At 35.6% G+C, this 25,826-nt stretch overlaps 1 protein-coding gene across 5 annotated transcripts in view; it reads left to right on the top strand.

Annotated features, from left to right (window-relative positions):
- Positions 1-24,696, top strand: part of SFSWAP (splicing factor SWAP) — a 108,334-nt gene extending 83,638 nt beyond the window's left edge. For 3 of the 5 annotated variants that reach the window (XM_051972593.1, XM_051972592.1, XM_051972595.1), the window contains 6 exons: positions 1,607-1,872; positions 6,604-6,759; positions 8,188-8,313; positions 18,464-18,628; positions 23,454-23,526; positions 24,255-24,696. In XM_051972593.1, the coding sequence (XP_051828553.1) occupies positions 1,607-1,872; positions 6,604-6,759; positions 8,188-8,313; positions 18,464-18,628; positions 23,454-23,526; positions 24,255-24,320 (852 nt within the window). In that variant the 3' untranslated portion in view covers positions 24,321-24,696. Of the gene's footprint in view, positions 1-1,606; positions 1,873-6,603; positions 6,760-8,187; positions 8,314-18,463; positions 18,629-23,453; positions 23,527-23,919; positions 24,054-24,254 lie in introns of all 5 variants that reach the window. The other 2 variants (XR_007949641.1, XM_051972594.1) reach the window with 2 other exon arrangements.
- The last annotated feature ends 1,130 nt before the right edge of the window (positions 24,697-25,826 follow it).

Here is a 25,826-nt window from a genome sequence, read left to right as displayed (position 1 = left end):
AAGGGATACAAAGAAAGGCAAAAGATAGTCCTTACCTTAAGGGAGCTTACAACTTAATGGGAGAAACAATTAAAAAAAAAAAAAGATGAATAAACAGGATAAATAGGAAATGATCAACAGGGAGATGACACTGGCATTCAGAAGGGTTGAGATATGCTTATTGTAGCAGGGAAGATCTTAGTTGGAATTTGGAGAAATCCAGCAATGATGAAAGATAGGAGATGAGGAGGGAGAGCATTCTAGGTATGGGGGACAGCCAGAGAAAGTGCCTAGAGATGAAGCACACGGGATCAAAGAGTATGTGGTGGAAATATAAAGTGGAGGGGAGAGGACTAAGTTATCTGGGCTTTAAATACCAAACAAAGGGTTCTAGATGATAGGGGATCCTAGAATTTGTCAAGTAGGAGAATGACATGGTTGGAACTTCTCATTAGGAAAAATGATTGGCAGTTAAGTAGAATGAGGAAGGTTTGTAAAAGGCAGATCAGCAGGCTGGTGCAGTTGATAAGGGCCTCTTCCCAAAGAGGGGCAGCATCAGAGAAAGGGACCACGCAGAAAATTTCACAAAGGCCAAATCAGTAAACCATGGCAGCAGATTTGAAGAGACATGGGTGATGTCAGAGTTTAGAGGGAAAGATAATGAGGACAGTTTGGACATAGTGAGCTAAGATGTCTGGTGTCTGCTGACATCTGGTTGGAGATGTGAGATTGGTGGTCAGCAGAGAGGTTGGGGGAACGAAAGGTAGATTTTGGAATTCTCAGCATAAATTAGGGGGACTGGTAATTAAACCCATGGGAGCTGATGAGACCATCCAATGAAGTAGTACAGAGGGAGAAGTGCAGAGTCCCCAAAACAGAGCCCTGAGGACACCAATGGTGACTTGGTGCTCTGGATGAGGATCCTGCAGAGGAGTGGTCTGAAAGGTAGGAGGAAAACCTGGGGAGAGATGTCCTGAAAACCTAGAGAGAAGAGAGTACCAAAGAGAGTTAATAGCAGTATCAGAGGTTGCAGAGAAGGAGAATGGAGATGGAGAAAAGGCTAGTGAACTTGGGTTCTAAAACGAAACTGGAGAGACCAGTTTTGGTAGAGTAATATGGTCAGAAGCTGGATTGTAAGGGGTTGAGAGAGGGGGAAAAAAAGAGAGGCAACTGTTATAGATGGCTTTTTTGAGGAGTTTAGCTGCAAAAGGCAGAAGAGATATGAAGGATCTCAAGTAAAAGTTTTTTAGTTTGCAGGAGAGGTGGGCATATTTGTAGGCAGTAGAGGAGCAGTCATTAAAGAGACAAGCAGAGATAGAAAAGATAGTCTGCATCTGGAGACAAGATGAATTCTTTGTTCCATGTAGAGGAGTTAGCCTTCACATGAGAAGAGGCACAAATAGTGCCAGATGTCATCTGGAAATGGGAGTGAAGGAAAGAGCTCTTGGCAAATGGCCTCCATGATGTGATACAAGGTCTTTGGCTAAGAGAAGAGGAAAGGAGCGAGTGTAGAATGAGAGTGATTTACTGGTGTGAGGGGTTATTCTTTACATTGGGGTTTTTGCTTAGATGCTCAGACCACTACAGAAACTTTTTTAATAGCCAGCCATTGGCTTCATTCTTTCAGGAAGTCAGTAATATGCCATGTACTTTACTGACTGGAGTGAGACCTCTGCCAGCTTTGGAAGTTAAGCCACCAGAACGGCCCTCAAGCAAAAGTAAAGATCCTCCCCGAGAAGAAGAAAAGGAAAAGAAAAAGAAAAAGCACAAAAAAAGGTCTCGGACAAGATCCCGCTCTCCCAAGTACCATTCATCATCTAAGTCCAGGTCTAGATCACATTCAAAAGCAAAGCATTCTCTTCCCAGTGCCTATAGAACTGTCCGACGGTCAAGGTGAGTCTGCAAAAAAATAATCTTTTTTTTTTTTTTTAACTTTTCTGATAATTTTGTATTAAGGAGAAAGTTGGAGTATTTCATGAAATCTTTGTAAATATAGCTCATGATAATGAAGAAAATTTTTTCTTTTTATTTTCAATATATTCAAAAATAATCTTTTCAATTCCATTAATATTTATTGAGTGCTTAGTATTGGGGATTTCCTAAATGATACAGAGATAAATAAGACATAAAATCTGCCTTAATGAAACTTAGAGGTTAGGGGGAGAGGTGTTCAATACTTTCAAGAAGAACAGTTTAATAAATGATTTAGATTTTATCAACTCATCTATCATTAAATAGATTAATGAATGTTGTCCCACACAACGTTGTCTGGAAAATAGAAGGTTTTGGAGGGGTTTTTTCTGTAAGCTCATCTTTATTATCTCATTTCTTTTGATGCCAGATAGCAATACCAAAGAAATCTTTACTAGTAGAATTATAAAAATATATTCATTCTACATAGGAAGATATGTGTGGTGAATGAAGAATTCATGAGGTTTTAAAAATTATTATAGAAGTGGTTTTGCTTTTTCATTTTTTTTAAAATTTGGCTTATTTTTAAAGTTGGTCTTTTTTAAACTTCCCTCTGGCAGTTACTATCTTGGGGGGAAAAAGGTTCCTTATAACAGATAGCATCAGGAGTAAGGTCCTCCTTCTCTTTAATCTGGTGATTGAAAAATTATTGGCAAATGAAATAAAATTAAAACTTCTGACAATGTAAATAAAAGACATTCAGACTTTTATAAGTCACAATATTCAGTGATTTGTTATAAAAGTGATAGGAACTTGGGAGGGGATCTCATATAATTCAGAGTTTTATTCTTTAAACTTTTTAACTTGTGTTCCACATATTCTTTGGCTTGTGTATATTTTCTTTTCAACCAATAAAGATGGATTTATCTTGTCCTCTTTTTAAAAGAGGGCTTATTGCCCTAATATAGAAGCAGTTTAAAATTCCACAATTTAGGACAGGTACATCTAACCCTATTGTGATTCAGAACAAACCTGGAAAAGACATATAACAAACATGCTCTGTATGTAGTAATAGCAAAGTTTGAAAGGGGAGAGAAGTTAAGTTCAAAAGATAATGACCAAACTTGCCTCTTTTGGATATTTTGATAGTGAAATGACCACTGACCACCTTTGCTGTTCTTTTTGTTTCTTTTTGAAAGCTCCTGGTGGGCATTATTGTTTTCTTTCTCGTGTGAAAATACTACTTAAACAGTAGTATATGGCTGAGGACATGTATACAGATGTAGAAAAGTTATTATAATCGTTTATAGCATGTCCAGTGGTATTCTTTCTAGAGCAACAGAGGGCTGAAGTTTATACAGCAATTTCTTTATTACAGGACTCGGATAGTCCACAATCAAAAGAACTGTTAACAATATGAATAAAATAAGATGGGTTTTTGTTGCCTAAGTATGAGAAGTTGGTCTTAGGAAAATCTTATTTCAGAGTTAATTCAAACATCTTTTAGTAAAATTTATTCGTTTGCAATGTTTATATTTGTTCTGCTTGCTCTGTTTAAATTAAGAAAATGATGCTGTAACTGTTAATACATTTTGTTTTCCAAGTGGTTATATTTAGAAATTAAAAGTATTAATCTAAGACTTAAGCTATAAGTTCTTAGCTTTGGTGTAATTTTATTTACTATCTATAAAACATAAAATCTAGCTTTGTTAATATATCTTAAAGGACTATGTGTTGATGCAGCGCTGATATAATCAAGAAGCATATCCTTAATTGTAGATTTCATCCTTTTGTGTAAATTGTTTTTTATAAGCATGAAAATATTGTATCAAAGTAATAGCAAAGCATTTCTATAACTCTAAATACCATTCTTTATAGTGATGCAAAAAAAATTAGTCACTTTGGCTAATACATCAGCAAATCAAAAATCTCATTAATCAAGATCATTAAAATCATCGGTCAAATCAAGGTTTAACTAAATTGACTGATCCAAGACCATGGGGGCTTTGCTTTTTGGGGCATAAAGTGATGTCAGGAAAATTGCAGATCAACAAAAATAATCTAAATTAATGCCTTCAATAATAATTGATAAGGTAGACATTTTTGCTATTTAACATTTTACCAAATAATTACCCTTGAAAATGATGATAACTTCTCCTTTATCTTTTTTTTTTTCCCTGTTTTCCATTCTATAAAGAGGGTCCCATGGTATTGAATAACCTATTGTAATCCTAACTATCCAGCAGGGGCCTAAGTGAGAGGAGCATAAAAACCTCTGTTGTGCTGAAGGGCCAGTGCTGGCTTATAATGTCTCCAGAATCCCAGGGACATGAGTTAAGCAAGCTCTTGCTTCCCTGCCTTTAATTACCTTCTTTTATGCAGGTTCCTGTCTCGCCCTTAACAGTGTAGAATGACTGCTTTGAGATGCTGTCAGTATTCCTTCCTTTTCTTCTCTACTGGTAGCAGCCCTTGGCCACCTAATTTTCTTCATTTACATTCTACCAATACCTAAAATGTTTTTTGGAAATCTGAATAAAATAAAAATTCAGCAGTTCTAAAATGGGGCAGAGAGGGTCACTTTTCACAATAATATGTAAAATATTCAAAGGTGTGAAGAGGTTTTTTTCTCAGAATTTATTAACCATTGATGATAATCTCAGAATTTATAAACATTTTTCATTCAAATAGTTTAATCCTTTGCAGATATATGAGTCTACATATAACAGAATAAATAATTTAGGAGTTCTGGGCTAGTTTCAATTATTACGTGGTGGTTCTAAAAGGAGTGCTACCAGCTGAAAATTAAAGATTCCATTTTCTGTAGTTTCTGATTAGATGGGGCTATGCAGTTGAAATGTTTTGATTGTGAAATTAGCCTGGTCTAAGCAATAAAGCATGTCATGCAAAGTGAGATGTAGTCCAGCATATATCCTATTAATAGGAGTGAGGAATGGGGAGAGAACCCTATAACATCATTGTGTACTCTAATATTTATGAACCTATTGAAGTCCTGTGTATTACAAATTTTTGCTATAAAATATCTATAGAGCCCAAAAGTAAAAATTTCATAAATGATTATGCATTTTTTTGGAAAAGTATAATGCTTCTCAAAAAAACAGAATGAAAATGAAATGTTTTTCTTAAACCAACATTAATTGCAAAGGTTTTTGTTTTTTTCACTTTTGTATTGTTTTTGTTTTCATTTTCTGAGTCTCATTTGTGCATATTTCCTTTGTCTTTTGGAATAAATGATTTTAAGAAATTTATCACACAGCTTAATAACTATTACCTAAAGTTTAAATTCTTTTAATTACTAATGTAAATTATCTTTTCAATTCAATTTCAAAACTTTTGATAAGAGAACTTGTAGTTTTAGTTGTCCATTAATAGTTCCTAATCTCAGAATTTAACTTTGGAGCTATTCTAATTTTGTTATCTAGATCTTGTTTATTAATATACTTAGTTCCTTGAATTTCCTGATTTTAACTCAAAAGTTTGTCAGCTTCTACGTATAGAAGTCCTATGTGATTCTATATTCTTCATGTTTATCGTATGTGATTTGTTTCTCTAAATGTTTTCATCTCAACTTCACATTTGGCTCCTTTAAATATTAAGGTAAACATCAGAAACAACCAGACTGACGTCTGCAAAAGCAGGATCATGTATTAGTTTGGGGGATCAAAGCCAAAATAGCCAATATGATGAGCTCAATCTCCTGACTATGCAGATAGAAAGATTAAACTTATGAATAAAAATACGCACTGTGTTCATGTGAGCACATATCATTTTGAAGCCAGACCTCTAAAGCCAATCTGTGCGTGTGTTTATATATGTAGGAAAAGAGACCTGAGCTCAGCAGCTTATTATCTAGTAAAATAGGAACGATTTGTAGATTAAACCCACGTCCACCATTTAAATTTTAAGAGAACTAGAAGCTGAGAACATCCCCAATATTGTTCTTGGTTTATTATCCTAGCGATTTTATGTTCAGTAAACTCAGCTTAATCATTTTAAGGTCTTTAAGTAGTAATATACATTAGATGAGATTAGTGAAAGAAGTTTTGAAAGTGTTATCATTTCCTTCAAAGCAGACTTTTAAAGTTTCTTTTTTAATTAAGCAAATCTCAAAATGATATTTTGTTTTATTCATTTTTAAAGTAACATTTTACCTATGAAGTTGAGTTTTTGCAGAGATTATATTTGAAAGACTGCAAATTCAGACATATTTTTTGAAAACCCCTCCATTTACTTTAGTTGGGTAGTTTACTAATAAGATAAAATGTCAGTTTCTTTAGCTGTGTTGTGGTTTTCAAAGATTTGGATATACGGCCATTGTAAAAATCTAATTAGTAGTATACGAAGCATGAGAGCTGCTGTAATTAATATAAAACTTTAAAATATTTCATGTAGTTTATTATGCTGAATTTTTAAGTGGCCTTTTCTCCAGAATGATTTGAAATCTAATGCTAGTAACTATTTCCATTTCAAATTGCTACAGAGCATTATTGGGGTACTCGAATCATACATTCACAAGTGCTAAAAGCTAAGTGACTTTGCTGATGATATGAGGGTTCTGTTAGACTTATACATGTAAGCGCTCCATAAGGTGATAATAGAGCTTTGATTAAGGTACAGAGCTTTTTCAGGATTCTAGTTAACACCAAATCTAGCACATTTTATTCTGAATGTGAAGTGTGTGCCTCCATATCACAGACCCACAGCCTCCACAGGGACACTGAGCACGGAGCCATGTCAGAGCAGCTCATCAGTGGCAGCAGCAACAGATCAAGACAGTTATCAGGCAGCCTCGACAACGAAAAGATTTGACTCCTGGAGCTCTTTTGAGGGAAAACCTGGTAAAATGTCAAGGTGTCTAACTGACCTCAACCTTTGTAATCTGTTTTATAAATCTTAAGAAAGGTCTGAGAAAAAAAATTAGTTTTCTAAGTTATGAAGAATTACATGAGAGAAGAGCTTAAAACTGATTGGATACCGTAGTTTGTACCAGAAAGGGGTCTATTCCATTGCTATATTTCCTGAAGAATGGCTCTGCTTTTTCTGTCTGAATCTAGAGGGTGGAATGTGATTATAATGGTATTTTAATGCATCATTGGTCTCTGCAACAACAATACGGTTTTTTTAATTGTAAGTAAAATGAATCAATATAGGATCTTCTTTTTTTTAAGTGGCAAAATCAGGCTGCTCTTCTTAGATTGTTTTCAAGTGAGTTGTTATGGAAACAAGGGAAGAGACGATTTTTTTTTCTCAACTGATTATTGCATGTGTTCCTGAAAATGTATAATTTTATTGAATGAACAAAAAATGCAGTAGAGAAGTCCTAAAGCCATTGTTTAGTGGCCTTATGTTAAGGACCCTGGCCCTAAAGTGGGTTAGTGTCCCAGGTGGAAGTACCGTTCACAGATTATTATTGGTTTATGCAGGTTGTGGTACTGGATGAATAAAAGACATTTCTCTCAGACACATGAAAAGTATTGCCAAAATTTTCATTGGAGTAGATAATTTCCAGGAAGACTTATGAGCTTAAAAAAAAAAGTGGTGCTTTAATGTTAATTTGGAAAGATATTCAGAATTGGGTTGAAGTATTTAGGCTTCAAGCCAAAAGAAGAGTTGGGTGTTAGAGAATTGGGTAAATTCCATGCCCCAGTGAGAACTGCTGCCAATTCTTGATTATCTTGATTATCCATACTAATGGGACAGTGGGATAGCATGAATAAATGAAATTCATAGATAATTCCCAAACCTTATCCTAGTCTTCTCTCCAGGCAAACCTTTTACTTGAAATTGCAGCAAATAAAATTAAGTACTTTGAATTGTAATGCCTTTCCCATGTCCAGCCTGTAGTACAATCTGCTAATAAGCAGGAAAAATTAAAAAAAAAATTTAGGGAAAAATGAAGCCAAAGGCCTAAATAATCTGTAACTTACATCATCAGATTTTGTATAATCGAGAATTGACTAAGCAGTAGACAGTCCCAGTTTCAATTATATATGGATTGAAAGTTCAGCACAGATCAGAAACCTACTCTATAGATTTTGGTGGTTGAGGGAAGAGGAAGAGAGAAGAAAAAGCTCTTGTGAACCTGGAAATGGGGGTGGTGCTGGCATGGCACAGACTAGTCAATGTGAAGAGCTTTTTAATAACCACATCTTCAAGAACCTTCTGTCTAGTTCTTTGTAGGTTTAGATGATGTCTGATTACTACTGAAATGATAAAGAAGTAATGTGATAGAGTCAGATTGAAACCAACAGTAAATAAAGCTACTTGATCTTCATTCAGGTCACGGTCAAGGTCGCCCAGAAGAAGAGCTCACTCTCCTGAGAGAAGAAGAGAAGAAAGAAGTGTTCCAACAGCCTACCGTCTGAGCAACAGCCCAGGAATCAGCAGGAAACGCACACGATCCAGGTGTGTTGGGGGCAGAGGGTTGCTTTTCTCCCATTTGAAAAAGAGTTGAAATTTGTATGCCAACTAATAATAATTCAGCATTTATATAGCTCTTTAATATTTTACTTATAACAAAACAGTGACTAGATAGTGTGATTACTACTTGTATTTTTTTTTAATTTATAATCTCATCCATAAGATTAAATACAACTTTTATAGTCCTTCAGAAAGAATATAGCTAGTGTCCTGTAAGTCTCCTAGTTAATCTTTTAATATTTCAAAGATATTATTGCAACATTTGGGGTATATATCTATTATCTATCATATGACTTCCCATTCCTGTTTTATGGATAAGAAAACTGAGGCCCAAAGAGGTAAAATGTCTTACTCATAACTAAAACTTCTATATTGCATTATACTAACTTCTCATAAAAGTGTTTGAGGGGGATTGATTAAGCTGGGTTGTTAATCAAAGAAAAATAAATAATTTGGGCCAATTCTGATGGCTGTAAAAGGCAGAAACTAAATTGCCACTTTGTAAATGCAGTTATACCCGTCCTCCATTTGGATATCTCCATTATTGGTCAACCTGAATGTGGTTGGATAAAGACCTAGCCTAATTAATTTATACAGTCCTTTAGTAAAGGGCTTAAAATGAGAGCATCATTCCAATATTATGAGTCTCATGGCCTCTGATGGTCTACCATCTGTGTGCCTGCAGACATGAGGAACCAGACATTCTCTCCAGAGAGTGTTCTCCTTTGTTCCTATAGAAGGTCTAAGAAATCCAATTTTTAGCATATATATAAAGGCTCTAGCCTTTTCTCCTAGAACATACCATGTGAGATTTCCTAAACATTTACATGCTAACAAAGAACTTAAAAGGGAGAAACTCTTTAAGTTTTGGAAGATCTCTCCCTGACCTCAAACAAAATTGCTGCTTTTAGCAACTAAATTATAAAAACTTCACAGCATTATCTGTGCAGGATCACTCCAGCATTGATCTTGTGACTGGAAAAGGTATTGTACTTTTAGGAAGAGTGGGGCCAGATTTTTCGTTTCTATCTATACCATATTCTCTGCTCTCATGATTTCCCCCCCAACTTAGGCCTAGCTGAGGTTATCAAAGGGGCCCATGAAGGTTTCTGGCTCCCAGGTCTCTTCTCTTCTCTCATCCTTCCCCCACTTGCCAAAATGACTTAATTAAAGTACGAGTGTTATTGTATCACTCCCCTACTTAGTCAACTCTAAAAACTCCCTGTTGCTTCTAGAATAAAATGTACATTCCCATGTGTAACCCTCTACAATTTGGCCCCAACCTGCCTTTCCAGCCTCATTATTATAACTACCCTTCTTATACTCTTCAATCCATTAACCACCCTAAGTCAATGCACCAGCATCCCCTGTACCTGGAATGTGTTCTCTCCTTTGCCACATAGAACTCTCCCTCCCCTTTGTTGGAAAGATCAAAGCCCAATCCAACACTATCTTTTCCATAAAATTTTCCTGGTTCCCCCAGCTTCAAGTACGCGCACGTGTATACACACACACACACACACACAAATTTCTTTTGTATATTTGGCACATATGTAAATGTGTATAAGTTGTCTCTCAGATAGAATGTATTACGTCCTTTAAATGCAAGAGCTTCATTTTTTTGTCTTTATATGCCCAGCAATTGGCACATTAGATAGTTAATAAATGGCTATTGATTGATTAGTCGACTTTATTCTCCTCTACATTTGCCTCCCACCACTTACTTCAGTCATTATGAATGGCTTTTTTTTTTTTTTTTAATAAATTTCTCTGGTCTTTTTGCTAGCTTTCATTTTTTTTATATATTTTTGAATAATCATTAACAATATTAGTCTCTAGTTCTCATTCTTTGCTTTATCCTCCCTGTTTTGTATCTTAGGACAATATTTGTCTCATAAAAGAAACTTGGTAGAATGCGTCCTTCCTTAACTTTTGAAAATAATTCTTACAAGTATTATTCTTTAAAAGTTTAGAAGACTTCTCTATCCTTGTAAAATGTAAAATGTCTCCAGAATTATATATGATTTGTATAAAGGAGCATATTATATGGAATTAATATATGACCTTATTTCTTTAAAATGGGCTTCCCAACCATAGTTCCTTTCTATTTCTTTCTTCTTAAACATTAATGACTATTAGGCAGCTAGATGACATGGTGGATATAGCTTCAGCCTGAAGTGAGGATTGCCTCCCTAAAAAAGCATCAAAGTTATTTTACTATGACAAAAAATCAATTGTATACTAAATTCAACTATAATTTTTTTAAAGTAGGTTTTTACTAATGTCTAAAGATAAAAAGAATAGCTCAATATAGCCAATCAAGACCTTAAAAAAAAAAGAAAATCTGTGCTATATTTGCAGTATTCACATTTGATTTTGAGTGTGAATGTTTATTTTTTCCTTTAATATTGTTCTAATCATTGTAAAGATTGATTTTTGAAGAGCCTTCTTACTTTATTCTGCATTATTTCATGTGGATCTTTCCAGGCTTCTCTGTATTCATCACATTCATCTTTTCTTGTAGCACAACTAAATTCCTGAGTTTCTGATTATTCCTTGTTTAGTCTGTTTCATTATTCTGTCTCTGTTTTTAAGCCAATGCAAGATGGTTTTGTGAATGCTATTTTATGTGAATGTTATAAAGGTGGGTTTTTTTTTTTGGACAATTAGATTATAGCATTACAAATATAAATCAACTTTGAAAGTGTTATTTTAATTATGTGGCACAGTCTAACCGTGAGCACCAAATATTTTCCAGATATTTAAATTCCTTATTTCTTTAGAAAACATTTTATAATTAAATTTATACATGTCTTTTATATACTTCAGCAGATTCAGCCATAACTTTTTTAAGTGTTTTCATGAAATTATCCTGGTATGAGTAAATAAAACATTTAATAATAAATGAGACTGTCTGTAAGATCTGAAGGGAAATGACAGTCAAAGTTATCATGGTAATTTCACTTGGCTGCCTTCTCTCTTGCCCTCAGAGGGGCCTTGCTTCTTTTGGAATATGATTTTTTTATTTGATATCAGTCAGTAAATTACCATGCTGGGCATAATAATAGTAGGATTATTTAAATTAAAAAAAAAAAAAGCCCTTAAGAAACTCACATTCCCTCAGGGAAAACAGTATATAAATTACCAAGTGGACATAAAGTAGATGTGTAAGAAATAAATGGAAAGGTAACCTGAGAGGGGCAGTCACAACAAAGTCTGAGAACCAGAAAGGACTTCCAGCAGAAGATAGGACTTAAGCTGAGTCTTAAAAGGAGCCAAGGAAAGCAAAAGGCAGAGAAGAAGAGAAAACCTTCCAGCCCAGCAGCCATTGAAAAGTCATGGATTTAAAGGAATGGAGCATTGGGTATGAAGAGACAAGAAGGTCCGTGTAGCCAGATTATAGAGAGCATGGAGGGGATTAAAAGGTAAGAAGATGAGAAGGGGTTTAAAATCCAAAAGGAGTTTATATTTGATGGTGGGAGTGATAGGAAGCCACTGGAGCTCATAGAGTAGTGAAATGTCATGACCAAGTGCTTCTTTCAGAAAAATCACCTTGATTTGGCTCTTTTGATGATCAAGTGATTTAAAGCAGTTCCCGTAGACTTGTGATGGAAGAGTGCCATCCACATTCAAAGAGAACTATGGAGACTAAATGTGAAACAATAGAGTTTTTGTAAAGGCGAATATTGAAAACTTCCTTTGCATGTATTTGGAAAAATAAAAAAAAACTATTTTAAAAAATAAAACAATAAAAAAGAAATTTTTAAAAATCTGCTGCTAAGGTGAAGAGGATTTAAGGAAGTCAATTATAAGGCTAATAGAAGAGTCCATGGATGGGTGGCTGTATGATTGGATGTGTAGGTAGCTTTTGTGAAGGTAAAAATGACATGATTTGGCAACAAATTGAGTATGAGTGGAAAGTTAAGGAAGACACTAAAGTTCTGAGTTTTGATAACTGGGAGGATGGTAGTACCCTCAATAGTAATATAAATGTTGGGAAGAAGAAAAAGTTTGGAAGGAAGGGTAATACTGAGACAATTGGCAATGTATATATCTCTGTAACTGAGAATAGAGGTTAGAGCTGATTAATCCAGCTCTGAGAATTATCTGTGTAGAGATGGTAATTGAACTCATGGGAGCTGATGAGGTTACAAGTGAGAAATTAATAGAAAGGAAAAGAGAAAAGGGCTCAGCTTAGAGCCTTGGGAGATAACTATTGTTAATGGACATTATAACAATAAAAGGGTCCTGCAAGGGTAGGAAAACTCAGAGGAGAAAATGATCAACTATGTCTGATGCCACAGAAGGGACAAGGAGCATGGAGATGGGGGAGGGGACCCCATACATAGACAAATTAGAATTGGCAATTAGGAGAATGTTGATGACTTTCAAATAGTTTCATTTGAATGTTGAGTTAGGAAACCAGATTGCCAAGTGTTTGGAAGACAATGAGAAGAGAGGAAATGGAGGAATCTAGCCAATATAGACACCTTTTCCAGAATTTTAGCCATAAACAGGAGGAGAAATATAAAAAGATAACAAGCACAGATGGTAGTAAGATTTTTTTTTAAGTGAAATCAAATGAAAAAAAAATTTTTTTAAGGATGCAAGAGACATGGACATATTTGTAAGAAACAGAGAAAGAAAAACGGAAAGATGGAAAGTGAAAAAAGAGTGGGAAGAATAGTGGGAGTAATTGGGACAGATTAGCCAAACCAGATTAAAATGTCATTGGGAAATTAACAAAATAAATAAATACAATAAAATATGGTTAAAACCAAGTTATTATATGAAACACTACTGCTCTTGAGGAGTTTGCTTTGCAATGGAGATGTACCATCTTTCAAAACCCCAGAGCAAAAGAGAAAGGGGAACTTTCTTTATTGATGCAGTATGAGGCTAACTTCCCAAACGAGAGAGCGAAGGGTTGGGGTACCATGGGAAGCCTTTGATATAAGACTTGGAACAACCAGTGTAGAGAGAGGAAATGTTGATTAATGAGGGCCCAATTGAGAACAGGTAACATAAATTTCTAGTGGACTGAGTCAGCAGAGTTTCATGATTCCCTCCAGACTGTTTGGTATCACTGTAACTAGGAACAAGGAAGGTGGATAGTGGGAGTAACCTAAAGCTAGAATTTGGCAGGAGAAGATAAGGGGTTGGTGAGCAGCTGAGGACTAGCAGACTCTGTGTGTGTGTGTGTGTGTGTGTGTGTGTGCACATATACATTCATATCTATATTACAGCTGGTGGTTGCATTGGATTTTGAAGGAAATTAGGGATTCTAGAGATGAGGAGGGAGTACTTTCCAGGCATGGGGAATGACTAGATCAGTAAAGACTACAGGTACAGGAGGTCAAGTATATGAAGCAGAGCCAGGTATAGATAACTAAGTTTCAAGTTGTAAAAGGCTTTAAGTGCCAAGCAGGATTAAGTTACATATTAATTTAGAGCAGTAAGAAGCTACTGGAATTTATTAATAACAGGAATGCCGTAGTCTTACCTGTAATGTAGAAAATTTATTTTGGCAGATGTGTGCAAAATGGATGGAGAGAGGAAAGACTTGAGGCAGGGAGACCACTTAGAGAAGGCTTTTGGAATAATCTTGGTGAGAATGGTGAGGGCCAAAATCAGTGGAGTAGCTGTGTGAATTGAATGGAAGGCGAGTCCAAAACAAGGGTCTGATGTGAGATATTATAAAGATAGAAATGCTAAGATAGGGCAGCATGATGAGAAAGATTGAACACTTAAGGATAATGTCAGGATTATGAACCTGCGACACCAGTAGGTTTGGTGGTGACTTTGACAGACATTTAGAAAGGGGAGGGTTTAAACAGAAAGATCACGAGATCAGTTTTCGACATGTTGAATTTAAGGTATCTCTAAGACATGGAGTTTGAAATGCCCAATAAATAATTGATAATGAAGGTTGAGGCTTAGAGGAGAGTTTACAGCTAAATATATAGATCCAAAAGTCATCTGCCTAGAGATAATATTCAAACCCATAACAGCTGAGATAGATTAACAATCATAATAATAATTTAGTAATGTTTACTTTGCACCCACTAAGTACCAGGCATTGGGCTAAGCATTTTACGATTATTACCTTATTTATTCCTCATAATGATTCTCTTCATAATAATCTTCATTATTATCCTCATTTTACAGGTGAGGAAACTGAGGCAAACTAGTAAAGAGACTTGCCATAGGTTACCAATAGAGAGAGAGAAGAGGGTGCTGGACAGAACCATAGAAAACACCCAGATTTAGGAGGCATGATAAGAGTTGATGACACAGGAGAATGTAAGGAGCAAGGGCTAGATTGTGAGAAAACATTTGGAGCAGCACAAAAATTTACAGCTCTTCTTCCCTTCAGACTGCCCATCTTTTTGGCTTTTTTGTGATTGTGTGTTAGGATCCTACTTTATTGAGGCAATTGCACTGAAACTTACAACTTGTTTTTTGGAGAGGGTTTTCCTAGACCCACTTCTTCTGTTGTCTTGTTGGGCCAGAGTTCTTATACCTTCATTGCTCTCGTTTAAACTCTATATATCTAAGCAATTGGTGGCAAAACAGAGTGCTAAGCCTGGAGTTAGGAAGACCCAAGCACAAATCTGGCGTGAGACCCCTGGGCATTTCACTTAACCACTATGTACGTTTCTCCTACACTGGGAGGAGGAAAAAACAGCATTTACCTCCAGGATTGTTGTGAGACCAAATGAAATATTTGCTTTCAAGAAAATCTTAGCACAATATTTTGCATATAGTAGGTACTTTATAAATGTGTTTTCCCTTCTCCCTGAACACTTCTGTAGATCACAGCAAGTAGGAGTCAGACTTGACATTTGCCACAGTTTTATATATTTAAATCATGAAGCAGCTGACAGCATAGTGAGAAAGGAGTGTTGAGAGTTGAATTGTTGATGAATGAGAAATTTAGATTTGTAAGGTTTCAAGGTTAGGGTATTTGAAGAAGAGATTTGATGAAGCAGATGGGGAAGCAAAACCCTTAGGATAATCATTTCTCTGTTATCTAAGTTAACATTTTAATATGAAGCCAATTTCTCCATTATATCCTAGCAGGAATGTTAAGTAAATAGAAGTTTATTTTGGTATTAACATAACCACTCTGTGGTTGGGAAGGTGATTATTGGAAATATCAGGTGGTACCTTCCAGTCCCAAATAAAGCTTTTCCAATTCTATTCATTAGGGGGGAGAAAATGTGGAACTTTTTTATTCTTTTCAATAGTTGAATTATTTTATATAGAGAACAGTATTCTTCCATTGACCACACACACACACACACACCAAGAATAGTAAATTATAATAAAATTATGATCTAGAATAGTTTGTTTGCATGCTCCTAACCAGAGGCCTAAAATTAAAATTACTATTCTGTTCATCTCACTTCATTCTAGGTGAACTAAACTCTTTTTTTCAGGTCTAATTTAATGACAGTCAAAGAAATTAAGGCTATCCTTAATTTAATTGGTGTCATCCCTGAAGATGATGTATGTTCAGTGACTCCACTCTGCTTGATGATCTTTTTTCCTGTTAACTCTTCATATTGATGCCATGTAAAATAAATAGTTTGCTCTAAGGCTTCACCACTTATACCCAACTAGTTGGTCAAAGTGACAAAATATGTAAATGGTCATAGTAGGGAGTGGTTATGAATTAATGATCCAACCATTTTGAAAGGCAGTTTGGATTATGCTTTTTAAAAATGACTAAAGTGACCTTGTCAAGTATCCTTTACCCAGAAATCTACCTGCTAGACATCCATCCCTAAGAAATAAGACAGAAAGAGCTTATAGATATCAAAATATTCATAGCAGCACTTGGTATGATAGTAGAGAATGAGGCACATGGATTTGCCAAACACCTTAGGAAAAGCTAAACCAATCCTATAAGGTGAATACAACAGAATGGGCCTTAAGAAACAACCAACATGAAAAATCCAGAAAACTTTAGAAGATACAAACCAAAATAATCAGAACCAGGGCAAAAAAGCTGCACAATGACTGCACTGATGTAAAAAGAATGAAAAAAGCTCTTTGGTTATAATAACCCTTCCTGGAGATGTATTAAGCATGTACTTCCCTCCCTTCTTTAGGGAAAAGTTTTGCTTTCCCAGGCCAGCCTTTCCCCAGACCAGCAACTTTTTCTTTTTTATTCTTTGTTACAAGGGATGCTTCACTGGCTAGAGGATGAGCTATCCTCACAACTGAATGTTCTATAAAAATAAAAGTTATCAGTATTTTTAAAAGAACAAATAAGTTGCTGTTATACCTGACTCCTCAAAAGTGTGAGTTCTAAAATGTAATGCCTATTTCCGGACTGTCATATACATGCTGCACATAAAGGCATTATCATTTATTCAAAAGCAAGAATAGTGGTTAAATTGAATATCTAAAGGCAACTTTTCTGTTTCTTCTCAATGCTGTCAGGTTTCAGAGAACAGAATAGTCTGTAGTTGATCTCTCTGATCCCAGCCTAGTTAAAATTGCAACATTCTGAGCCATACCATGAACACAAATTATCATTGGCAATTGACTATGTGCAGTTTAGTCTGAGAGAAAAACAACATTTTACGTTTTTCTTCCTTATAGCCCCTTTAGTAGGATTCTGTTAACAAAACTTGTGCTTTGTTATCTCAAAATCAAGATTTGTTGTTACTACTATTCATTGTTAAATAATTATCTGATCATTAAGTTATAAATACCTAGTAATTGCCATTAAGTTCAGTTTTTCCTTACAAAATGAAACAAATTAAGATGATAAGTCTGAGAGTTAGGATAACTAGTTCAGCCTTTTACCAATTATAGCATTTCTGACAAGTCATCTAGTCTCTTCATTCAGTGACAGACATTACACTACCTTATATAGTAGCATATGACACTTTGGGATAGAGTTAATCATTGAAAAGTATTTCCTTTTTGTATATCCTTTTGTTATTTCTTATGACCTAGAACAAGTCTTCAATAAAACAGTCCATCCGGGCCCCCTTACCTTCCCTCCCCAATATATTTGAAGGCAATTTCTATCCCTCCATCTTTTCTTCACACTAAAAGTTTTCATTTCTTTCAGCCTTTCTTCATAATATGACTTTCATCTATGTGAAATGCTGTCCCGCTATCTCCACTTAGCAAAATTTGATTCATTCTTAAAAGCCCTGCAAAACACTGTGATAGGAACTGAGATAGTTCAGGGGGGCAGGGGGACAGTGGTGGGGGCTTTAGTAAGTGCTTACTCTATGATGAGTAATAGGATTCCCCAAGAAAAATATGACAAACTAGCCTGAGCTCCCATTCAACTATATGTTCTACACCACAGTTCTTGGCTTGCATGTTGTAGTTTCACTACTAGGTAGTATAGTTTTACAAAATTAAAAAGGATCAGTAAGCTTTTTGAGGGCATAGAAGAATGTCTTATTTACTTTCCATTTTTCCTCACAAGACACTTGATAAACATCAATAAATGTTCATTGATTTGACTAGAAACAGTAGAAGCCACACTGAAAAACATAATACACGGGATATGTGTATCTCTCAGGGATATTTCAATGGCAATTGACTGCTGTTGATTCACAATAATTGGTAAGTCATACTTAAAAGTATTAGTTTAGCTCATCCGATTTTACAAAGTAGAAGCTATATCATTTTCTTTTAGGGAACTTTAAATAAGAAATAAATCAGCAAACACTTTCTGAGAACCTCCCCTATGCAAAACACTGTGTTAAGCACTGGCTGAGACTTAATGTTTAGAAGAGACAAGCTTTTATAAAGCTTAGGTAAACCTTGGTGATTAGTTATCATACATTTCTTAAATAAAGGCCTGCTTGACTGAACACACATGAGTGTTCCTTAAAATCTTCAGATAGCTTCTCAAAATTGTTTACCCAGTATGGCATCTTCATTCCAGGTGACTCTTAATCACAGATTTCTTAAGTTCAATGATTAAATAAAAGTAAATAGCTTTAAAATAGAATTATACAGTGAGCAGTAAAATCAATTATGTGGTCATTCTCATACAAATGAGTTTCTAAACTAGACCATGAGCCCTGGCTGAACTTGTACATCATTTGGAATATAAGTTTTTGTCTTTAAATAAAAGCGAATGCTTTCTTTTCAGAAGTCCCCATGAGAAGAAGAAAAAGAGAAGATCTCGGTCACGTCCCAAGTCTAAGGCAAGGTCACAGTCAGTGTCACCAAGCAAACAAGCTGCACATAAGAACTCGGCCCATTCAACCAGCATCTCTCCTGTGGAGAGTAGAGAATCCAGTCAAGAGCGCTCCAGGTAATAATTTCCTCTCACAGCACAGGACAAAGCAATCCTTGACCTTAAGCATGGGTTGGGCCCTTTGGGTGAAATGCCAAATACCATTTTACTTAGTGAGTTCATATTCTCTTAGAGAAGTAAGATGCTTTAAAATTTTCAGCTCCAAAGAACTAAATTCCACTATTCCATTTTAAAATTCAGGGATTCCTTTCCACTGTAAAATCTCTCATCTTGGTGATCCCAGAGAAAACAAAGGATAGGATAGCAGTCTCATTTCTGTCAGTCTTCAGACATGTATTTGTTTTACTTATTATGTTGAATTTAGCAAATATGTTTTCTATGCACAAACTAATGTGTTCTGTACAGAAGGTGATTAAAGAGTTTAGATGAGACACGTTCTCTACTCTTGTGGAACTTAGATATTCTAGAAAGAGGGCATAACACATACCCAGAGAGTATACATAGTAAGTATACTAAATTATACATGACAAGTACATTAGGTAGGTACACAACAAAGTACTTTGTGCAGTCTCAAAGGAAAGGGGTCTTTACCAGAAAGGGAGGGAAAGTCAGGAAGGACTTCATAAAAGAAGAGTGGCATTTCATTTGATTCTGAAGAATGAGGAGACATTCTGCAAGTGAAAAGGAGAGGAGGGTGGACAGATTAGAAAATGACACAAGCGAAAGAAAGGAATTGGAAAAATGTAGAGGCAGACATAGAATCTGGGTCAGGTGGGTTAGAGAATGGAGTATGTGGAAGACGGGAGGAGGTATGGCATGACAGATTATGAAGGACTTTCATGGTCAGACTTAGACGTGACTTGGTGGTAGCTGTGGGAGTGAAGAAAAGATAACTTTGGAGCTAGGGTTATCAATAATTGACAACTACTTGTAGTGGAGAAGTGATGGTGATGTCAGGAATAATTCCAAAGTTGTTATCCCAGATAACTAGAAGAGGGGTGGTTCCCTAAATAGAAATAGAGATGTTAGGAAGAGAGATGAATATCAAGGAGAGCGTAATAAGTTCTGTTTTAGACATGGTTAGAGATGCTTGTAGACTATCCAAGTGGAAATGCTGGGCTAGACTAAAAGATTTGTAGTCACTTGCATCAAGCGAATTAAACTCATGGAAGCTGACAAGAACAGAAGATCTCGGAGTACACTCACACATTGGAGATGGGACGTGGATGATAACCCTGCAAAAGAGTCTTAGAAGGACAAGAAAAGAACCAACAGAGAGTAATGTCAGAAGGCTGGGGAAGAGTAGGAAAAAAATGCTGTTCAGCAGTATTAGATACTCCACAATAATCAAGAAGATGAGGATTGAGAAACAGCCATTTTTCCCAAAAGCTAAGAAATCATCGGAAATCTTTTTAAAACAACAAGTCAGAACCCAGATTACAAGGGACTGATAAATGAACTGATTGTAAGGAAGTGGAGGGCACAAGTTTAGACAGTTTTTTCTAAGACTGTTATTATAAAAGAGAAGAGATATCTAGTCCAATAAAAGATGTTAAAATTAGGTGACGGTTTCTTTAGAATAAGAAAGACCCATGTGATTTGTGGGCAGCAGAGGAATCTGGTGGACAGAAAAATGAAGAGAAGAAATCATTAAAGAGCACCAAGCTTTGGGGACCATGGGAGCAGAGATATTGGCCTTGATGAAAAGGAAAAACTATCTTCTCAAAGGAGAAAAGAATGAGGGGTAACTTGTGGAGCTCAAGTATAAGGCAAAATTCTCTTGCAGCAAATTCTTTTGTCTGCAAAGGGCCGACCAAGCAAGGTACAGAGAAGTCCATTGCCAGAAGGACAACCTCAAATGTTGATTTATTTTTAACCATGTCTGGCCATGAAATAGATAAAAGTATGAAATGATTTCCATCCCAAAGTATTAATATGACAGAGAAGCAGAAGTAGAATGGGAAAGGGCAATAATTTTTAGACTGTCTCCAGATTGTTATTTTATCATTGTTTTTCCTGATAGAGTATTTGTCCAATGACTGACAAATCTAGGTTCAACTGGAAGAACTGAACTACAGTCATACTTGGCAATCTCAATGTAATTTCAAAAAATAAGATAATAGTTTTTAGAGATGAATAAAGAATGTGGTAGAATTGTTTTCATTAAAAACAACAAAAAATATTCTTTCATTAAAAGGGATACGTGGTCATCTCAGTTTGCATTGCCAGTGATGAGTATCAGCAATCAAATATCCATTAAGTTACTTAGCAGCTTATTCTTAACAGTGTTCATCACTGCTGATGAAGAAGACGGGGAATTCTGTGAAGAGACTGACAAGATCTTCGAAACAAAGTCAACATCACCTTGATATTCTGTAACTTCAATTCAAAAATGAGCCGAAGAACCAACACTTAAAAGCTGTGTTGGGAAGTATAGTTTGAAATTAAAGAATGAAAAAAGTCAAATACTTAAGAGACTCAAAAGCTTCACATCATGAATTTGGAGCCTCCATATATTGATGCTTCAAAAACATTTTTTTCTTAGACAAAAACAACTGGTTAAAGGTTAACAAACAATCGTTGCTTAGCTGTACTTACTCTCTTTGCAGTCAGATCATATAGATTCATTAGAACAAAGTCATATGTAAACAGAACAGAAAAAAGGATTGATGAAAAGAAGGCAGTAACTGTGACTGGCTCTGTCTTGACCTGTTTAATTTAGAGATCTCTTAAGTAGCTGTGAAAAGCTGGACTAAAGTCAAGTAGTCTGATTGTACTATATGACTTTGGGCAGGACCCTTCACCTCTGTCTGCTGCGGTTTTTCAGGGAATCCTAGCATTTACCTTTCAGAGTTGTAAAGCTTAAATAAGATGGTGTTTGTAAAGTATTTTGTACATCTTGAAGCACTACATGAATGCCAGCTGTTACTGTGAAAAATGAGGAATAAACAAAAATTAGGCTCTTATCACCATTTAAAAAAAAATGTTTAATATATAAAAATAGTTGTCACAGTGAAGAGAAGACCAAGACTACCTCAACCAGGAAAAAATGTTCTTGTCCAGAAGAAAGAAACCAGTACTGACGTGGATCATTAGCTCTTTTGTCAAACATTACAAAATGGAGAACAGAAACTGAATCAAGAAGACCACAGAGAACTGGGTAAAAAAGTTAAGGATCTAGAATCTGATATCTGTGTAAACTAAAGCATCCTGAAAACATTTGTAGTGTAAATGAGGACATTTACAAATGCAACAGGTCTGCCATGTTTAGTAAGGTTCATTGCTTATTGATGATGCTTATAAAATGCCACATCAGCCCCTGACATAAAGAAATGGCAGTGATATAAAGAAATAATTGCCACATAAACACAGAAGAAATTTGTGCTGCGTGTAAAAGGCAGATCTGTTTTCAAGATATGTTTAAGGAGGAAAAACATTAAAAACAGATCTTTTACCAAAATGGTTGAAAGGTTGAGGATACAGTAGCAACTATCAACTTGCATGCCTTCTTTTTCACTTCTACATCAAGCTCTGTGAGAATGGTATGTGCCCCACATTCAGGGTTTGCTTGAACATAGTGTTAAAGGAACACTAACACCTTCATAATACCTACAATCCACTGTTGTTTGTTGATTTCTTTGTAAGCATTTGTTTGGATACAACAAAATGCATCCTTTAGGCCCTTTTTTAAATAAGTCATCTCCCACTCATATATGTAAATAATTCATGATTTTGCCAGAACTAGAGATATTGCTTTGTTTAGTCATCTGTTGAGTAATATTAACATGAAGCAAGTTTAGAACAATGAGAGATTCTCGAGGAAGACTTATGTGAGAATTATGGAAGATTTGTCCACCAGGTGCCTTAAAAAAAAAAGACTTCTTCATCAACGATGAGATTGTCCAAGTGGTTGTCTTCAGCTGACATTGACATTACAGCAAGCTATAAAACCTCCTCATTGAAATAGGCCTCTCTTCACCCACACTGAAACAGAAAAAGTAAATGGAAAAAAAGTCATCCCTCAGATTGATGTGCAGCCAGATAGACATTACAAGAGGCCAGATCTGGGCCTAGAATGGAGTTAGGGGAAGATTGTACAGATTGCAGAAGATGATAATGATGATTGTGGTAGTGATGATAACAGCAGCTAACAATTACATAGCACTTACTATATGGTAGGGATTATACTACTTATAGTTTTACAGGTATTTGTAACCTGTAGGTTAAAGTCTGTTCTCTTTTTTAAAGAATCAGGACATTCTTTTGTTATATAAATTTGCTCACTCCCCCTGTCCAAAGTGGGGGGAGGAGGGATAGATGGGGGCAGAGAGAGATTTATATAAAATAAATAGTTGCATGCATAGAAATACAAACTTGAACTTTTGGAGATATTTGCAGTAGCAAAAGATAATTTATTTACATAAAGACACACTAAAGAGTTCCTTCAAATTGTTAAGCATTTTTACAAATAAAATTATTTCCAAATCCTTGAGTAGTAAGACATCAGGAGATTCCCATTGCAAGGAACCTTTGCTTGTCAGAACTCAACCAGAAATTAAAGCAGAATATATAAGAAATTATGACTGAAGTCCATGGTTAACTGACTCATTTTCAGAAAATTTTGGACATGGTGCTGCAGACTAGAATTCACTTAATGCTAGATTTTCAAAATTAAACTTATAGCCTTAGTATAGCAAAAAATTAGACATCTTGTTCATAAATGTTAATGATGCCTTTTTATTCCCATCTAAGAAATGGATTTTGGTTTAGGTTTTTCTTCCAGAAGTCTTAGTTTTTCATTTATCTATGTGTTTTTGATTTTCCCAAGAAAATGTTGCTTTTGGTATATTTTTAATAAGTTTTCATATATTTTTTCCATTAGGGGAGTTTCTCAGGAAAAAGATGGTCAGATCTCTTCAGCAATTGTGTCTTCAGTGCAAAGTAAAATTACTCAGGTAAGATTCCAACTATTCCAACCAGAAAACATTTTGTCATTGTATTGCAACTTCAGCTTTCTGCTCTTCCCATTATTTCATCTTAGGTTTGTTTATACAACTTAATTACAGAGTTCTCAGCAAATAATAAAGGTGTGCTGGGCTGATGACCTGGACTGTTGATACTGAAATTACACCAGGTTCGTCCACAGTAATAAAAATAAAAGACACAATGTAGTTCTTTAGCACTTTTTTTGTATACAAAGTCTTTTTATTTATGCAGTGTAGTACTTTAATTTTAAAATCAATTTTGCAAGGCAGGGAGAATGAGAAGGTGACTTTTTGATTCAAGCTACATCCTCATTTTACACAGTGGTACAGTAACCAGCCCCTAAGCTTCCTTGTTTTCCACAGAGTGTATGGATCATGTCTATCTGTAGCCTCTGCTTGCCTCCGTGAACCCTTTTGGAATTATGAGTATGATTGCACCACTGAAGAATTCTGCAGAGAGCTGGTCAGGACCCCATTTCTGAATATTTCTCTCTTGTGTAAGCTGGTGCACCATTCTCTGTTAGCTCATGGTTGTGTTTGTCACTTAAAGAAATTCCTGTTTTGTGTTTGTGCCCAGGGCATATTCAGAAATCTTTTCACAGTATGAATTATTTACCTACTAAGGTTTTCTAGACCAATCTATTTATTTTAATGGAAAGTTAATGAAAATGTTCTCAATCTTCTCTTCTTTTTAACAGGATCTAATGGCCAAAGTGAGAGCAATGCTTGCCGCTTCCAAAAACATACAAACTAGTGCCTCCTGAGACCCGGTGAACTGACCGTTCCTTAGGGCAACACATGGGAGGGGATTTTGCAGTCTCCATTGCCTCATTGCAGCTGTGGATCAGAGAACTCTTGAGATTTTGGTCCACAGCTCTCTTTTGTGGAAGGTTATTGGAATTAGAAGATCAGAAAAACCTTATTTCTGTCCAGCCCTACCCTCACAAGCGCTGCCAGATTTTTCCACCCTGGATCTCCCTTGGACATTTGAAGGTTTTTGTAAATTGATTTTTGATGACCTCTTCAGTTTAAGATTTTTGACCAGCAGTCTCTTATCTGTATATTTGTAAATAATATCATGTTTCTGTGAAAATGTATTACCAAATAAAATGGGAGAAAAACACCTTTTCTAGCTAGCAACTTTTTGGCAGTTTCTTTATTCTGGGAGTGGTGATTTATTTTTACCATTTTACTCTCTTTTGTATTATTTTGAATTTATTACCAGTCATTACTTAGTCAATTCATTAGTTTGCATACTATCCTCTCAGCATCTTCCAATTCATGATAGATATGTTGTATCAATCTGTATATTCTTTTTTTTATTTGTTTACTATCTATCGTATAAGTAGTAAAGAGAGCATATTTTGAGCTTTCCCTGATAGTTTTCTTGTATTACTGATAAAAATCCAAATTTGCTCAAATAGTTTTTTTTAATTTCAGCATATGACAATTTCATTTCACTCAATTAGATTTAATTTTCCAAAATAGATCCAGTGCTTAATATAAGATACAACCTATTCTCTTGCTTTGAAACAGAACTCAACCTTGAATTCTCATAAGATTTTATGTCTTGCACATTGCAATCCCAAGATCAGAAATCTTATGCACCTAGTGAAGAACTTCGCTGCCTATATCAGATCTCTCCAATCTTCTAATAAGTTTTCCTCCTCCTTCCCTCAGTCCTATCCAAAGGGCATTTTTTTTAAGCAACTCTGTTCAAAAGTACATGTCCCTCTCTTAAGTAGCCAACAGTCTAGTTGGAAACAAGATACCTCTGCCCATGAAACCAGAAGTTGACTAAAGGACAAAGCGATTGATGAAGGTAAGAAGGGCTCTGATCTCCAAAAGCTCTGTGTGAACTTAGTTCTTGGGGGTCTAGCTGCATACTGTAGCTAGGGTTTGAGAATTTTAATAAAGGTCAAAGAGTTTAGGTGAGTCATGAAGCCTTGTAAGCCATGCGGGGCAGAGAGACACAGGTAAGTGAACCTTGTATGAGGGCCTCAAGGACAGGAAGGAGGCCCACCTGGCTGGAAGGAATTGCCATTTCCTTCTAAACAGAAGAAAGTTAATGACTTCATACATATGTCTGTAACAAATTGCTATTGGTCCCACAGAGAATGTTCTAAAATGTTTTCATTTTGCTATTTTTCCCCCTGCAGGGAAAGGTTGGGATCATTAACCAGAAATAAAACTGCCTAGATAAGGAAACAGGAAATAATTATGTTGGTACAAAATTAACTAGTCCAGTTATTTTACTAGTTCAGCTCTAG

Source organism: Antechinus flavipes, chromosome 1 (assembly GCF_016432865.1).
Source record: "Antechinus flavipes isolate AdamAnt ecotype Samford, QLD, Australia chromosome 1, AdamAnt_v2, whole genome shotgun sequence".
Taxonomy (NCBI): domain Eukaryota; kingdom Metazoa; phylum Chordata; class Mammalia; order Dasyuromorphia; family Dasyuridae; genus Antechinus; species Antechinus flavipes.
The sequence above is the reverse complement of the archived record's forward strand: the minus strand, read 5'-3'. Positions and strand labels throughout refer to the sequence as shown.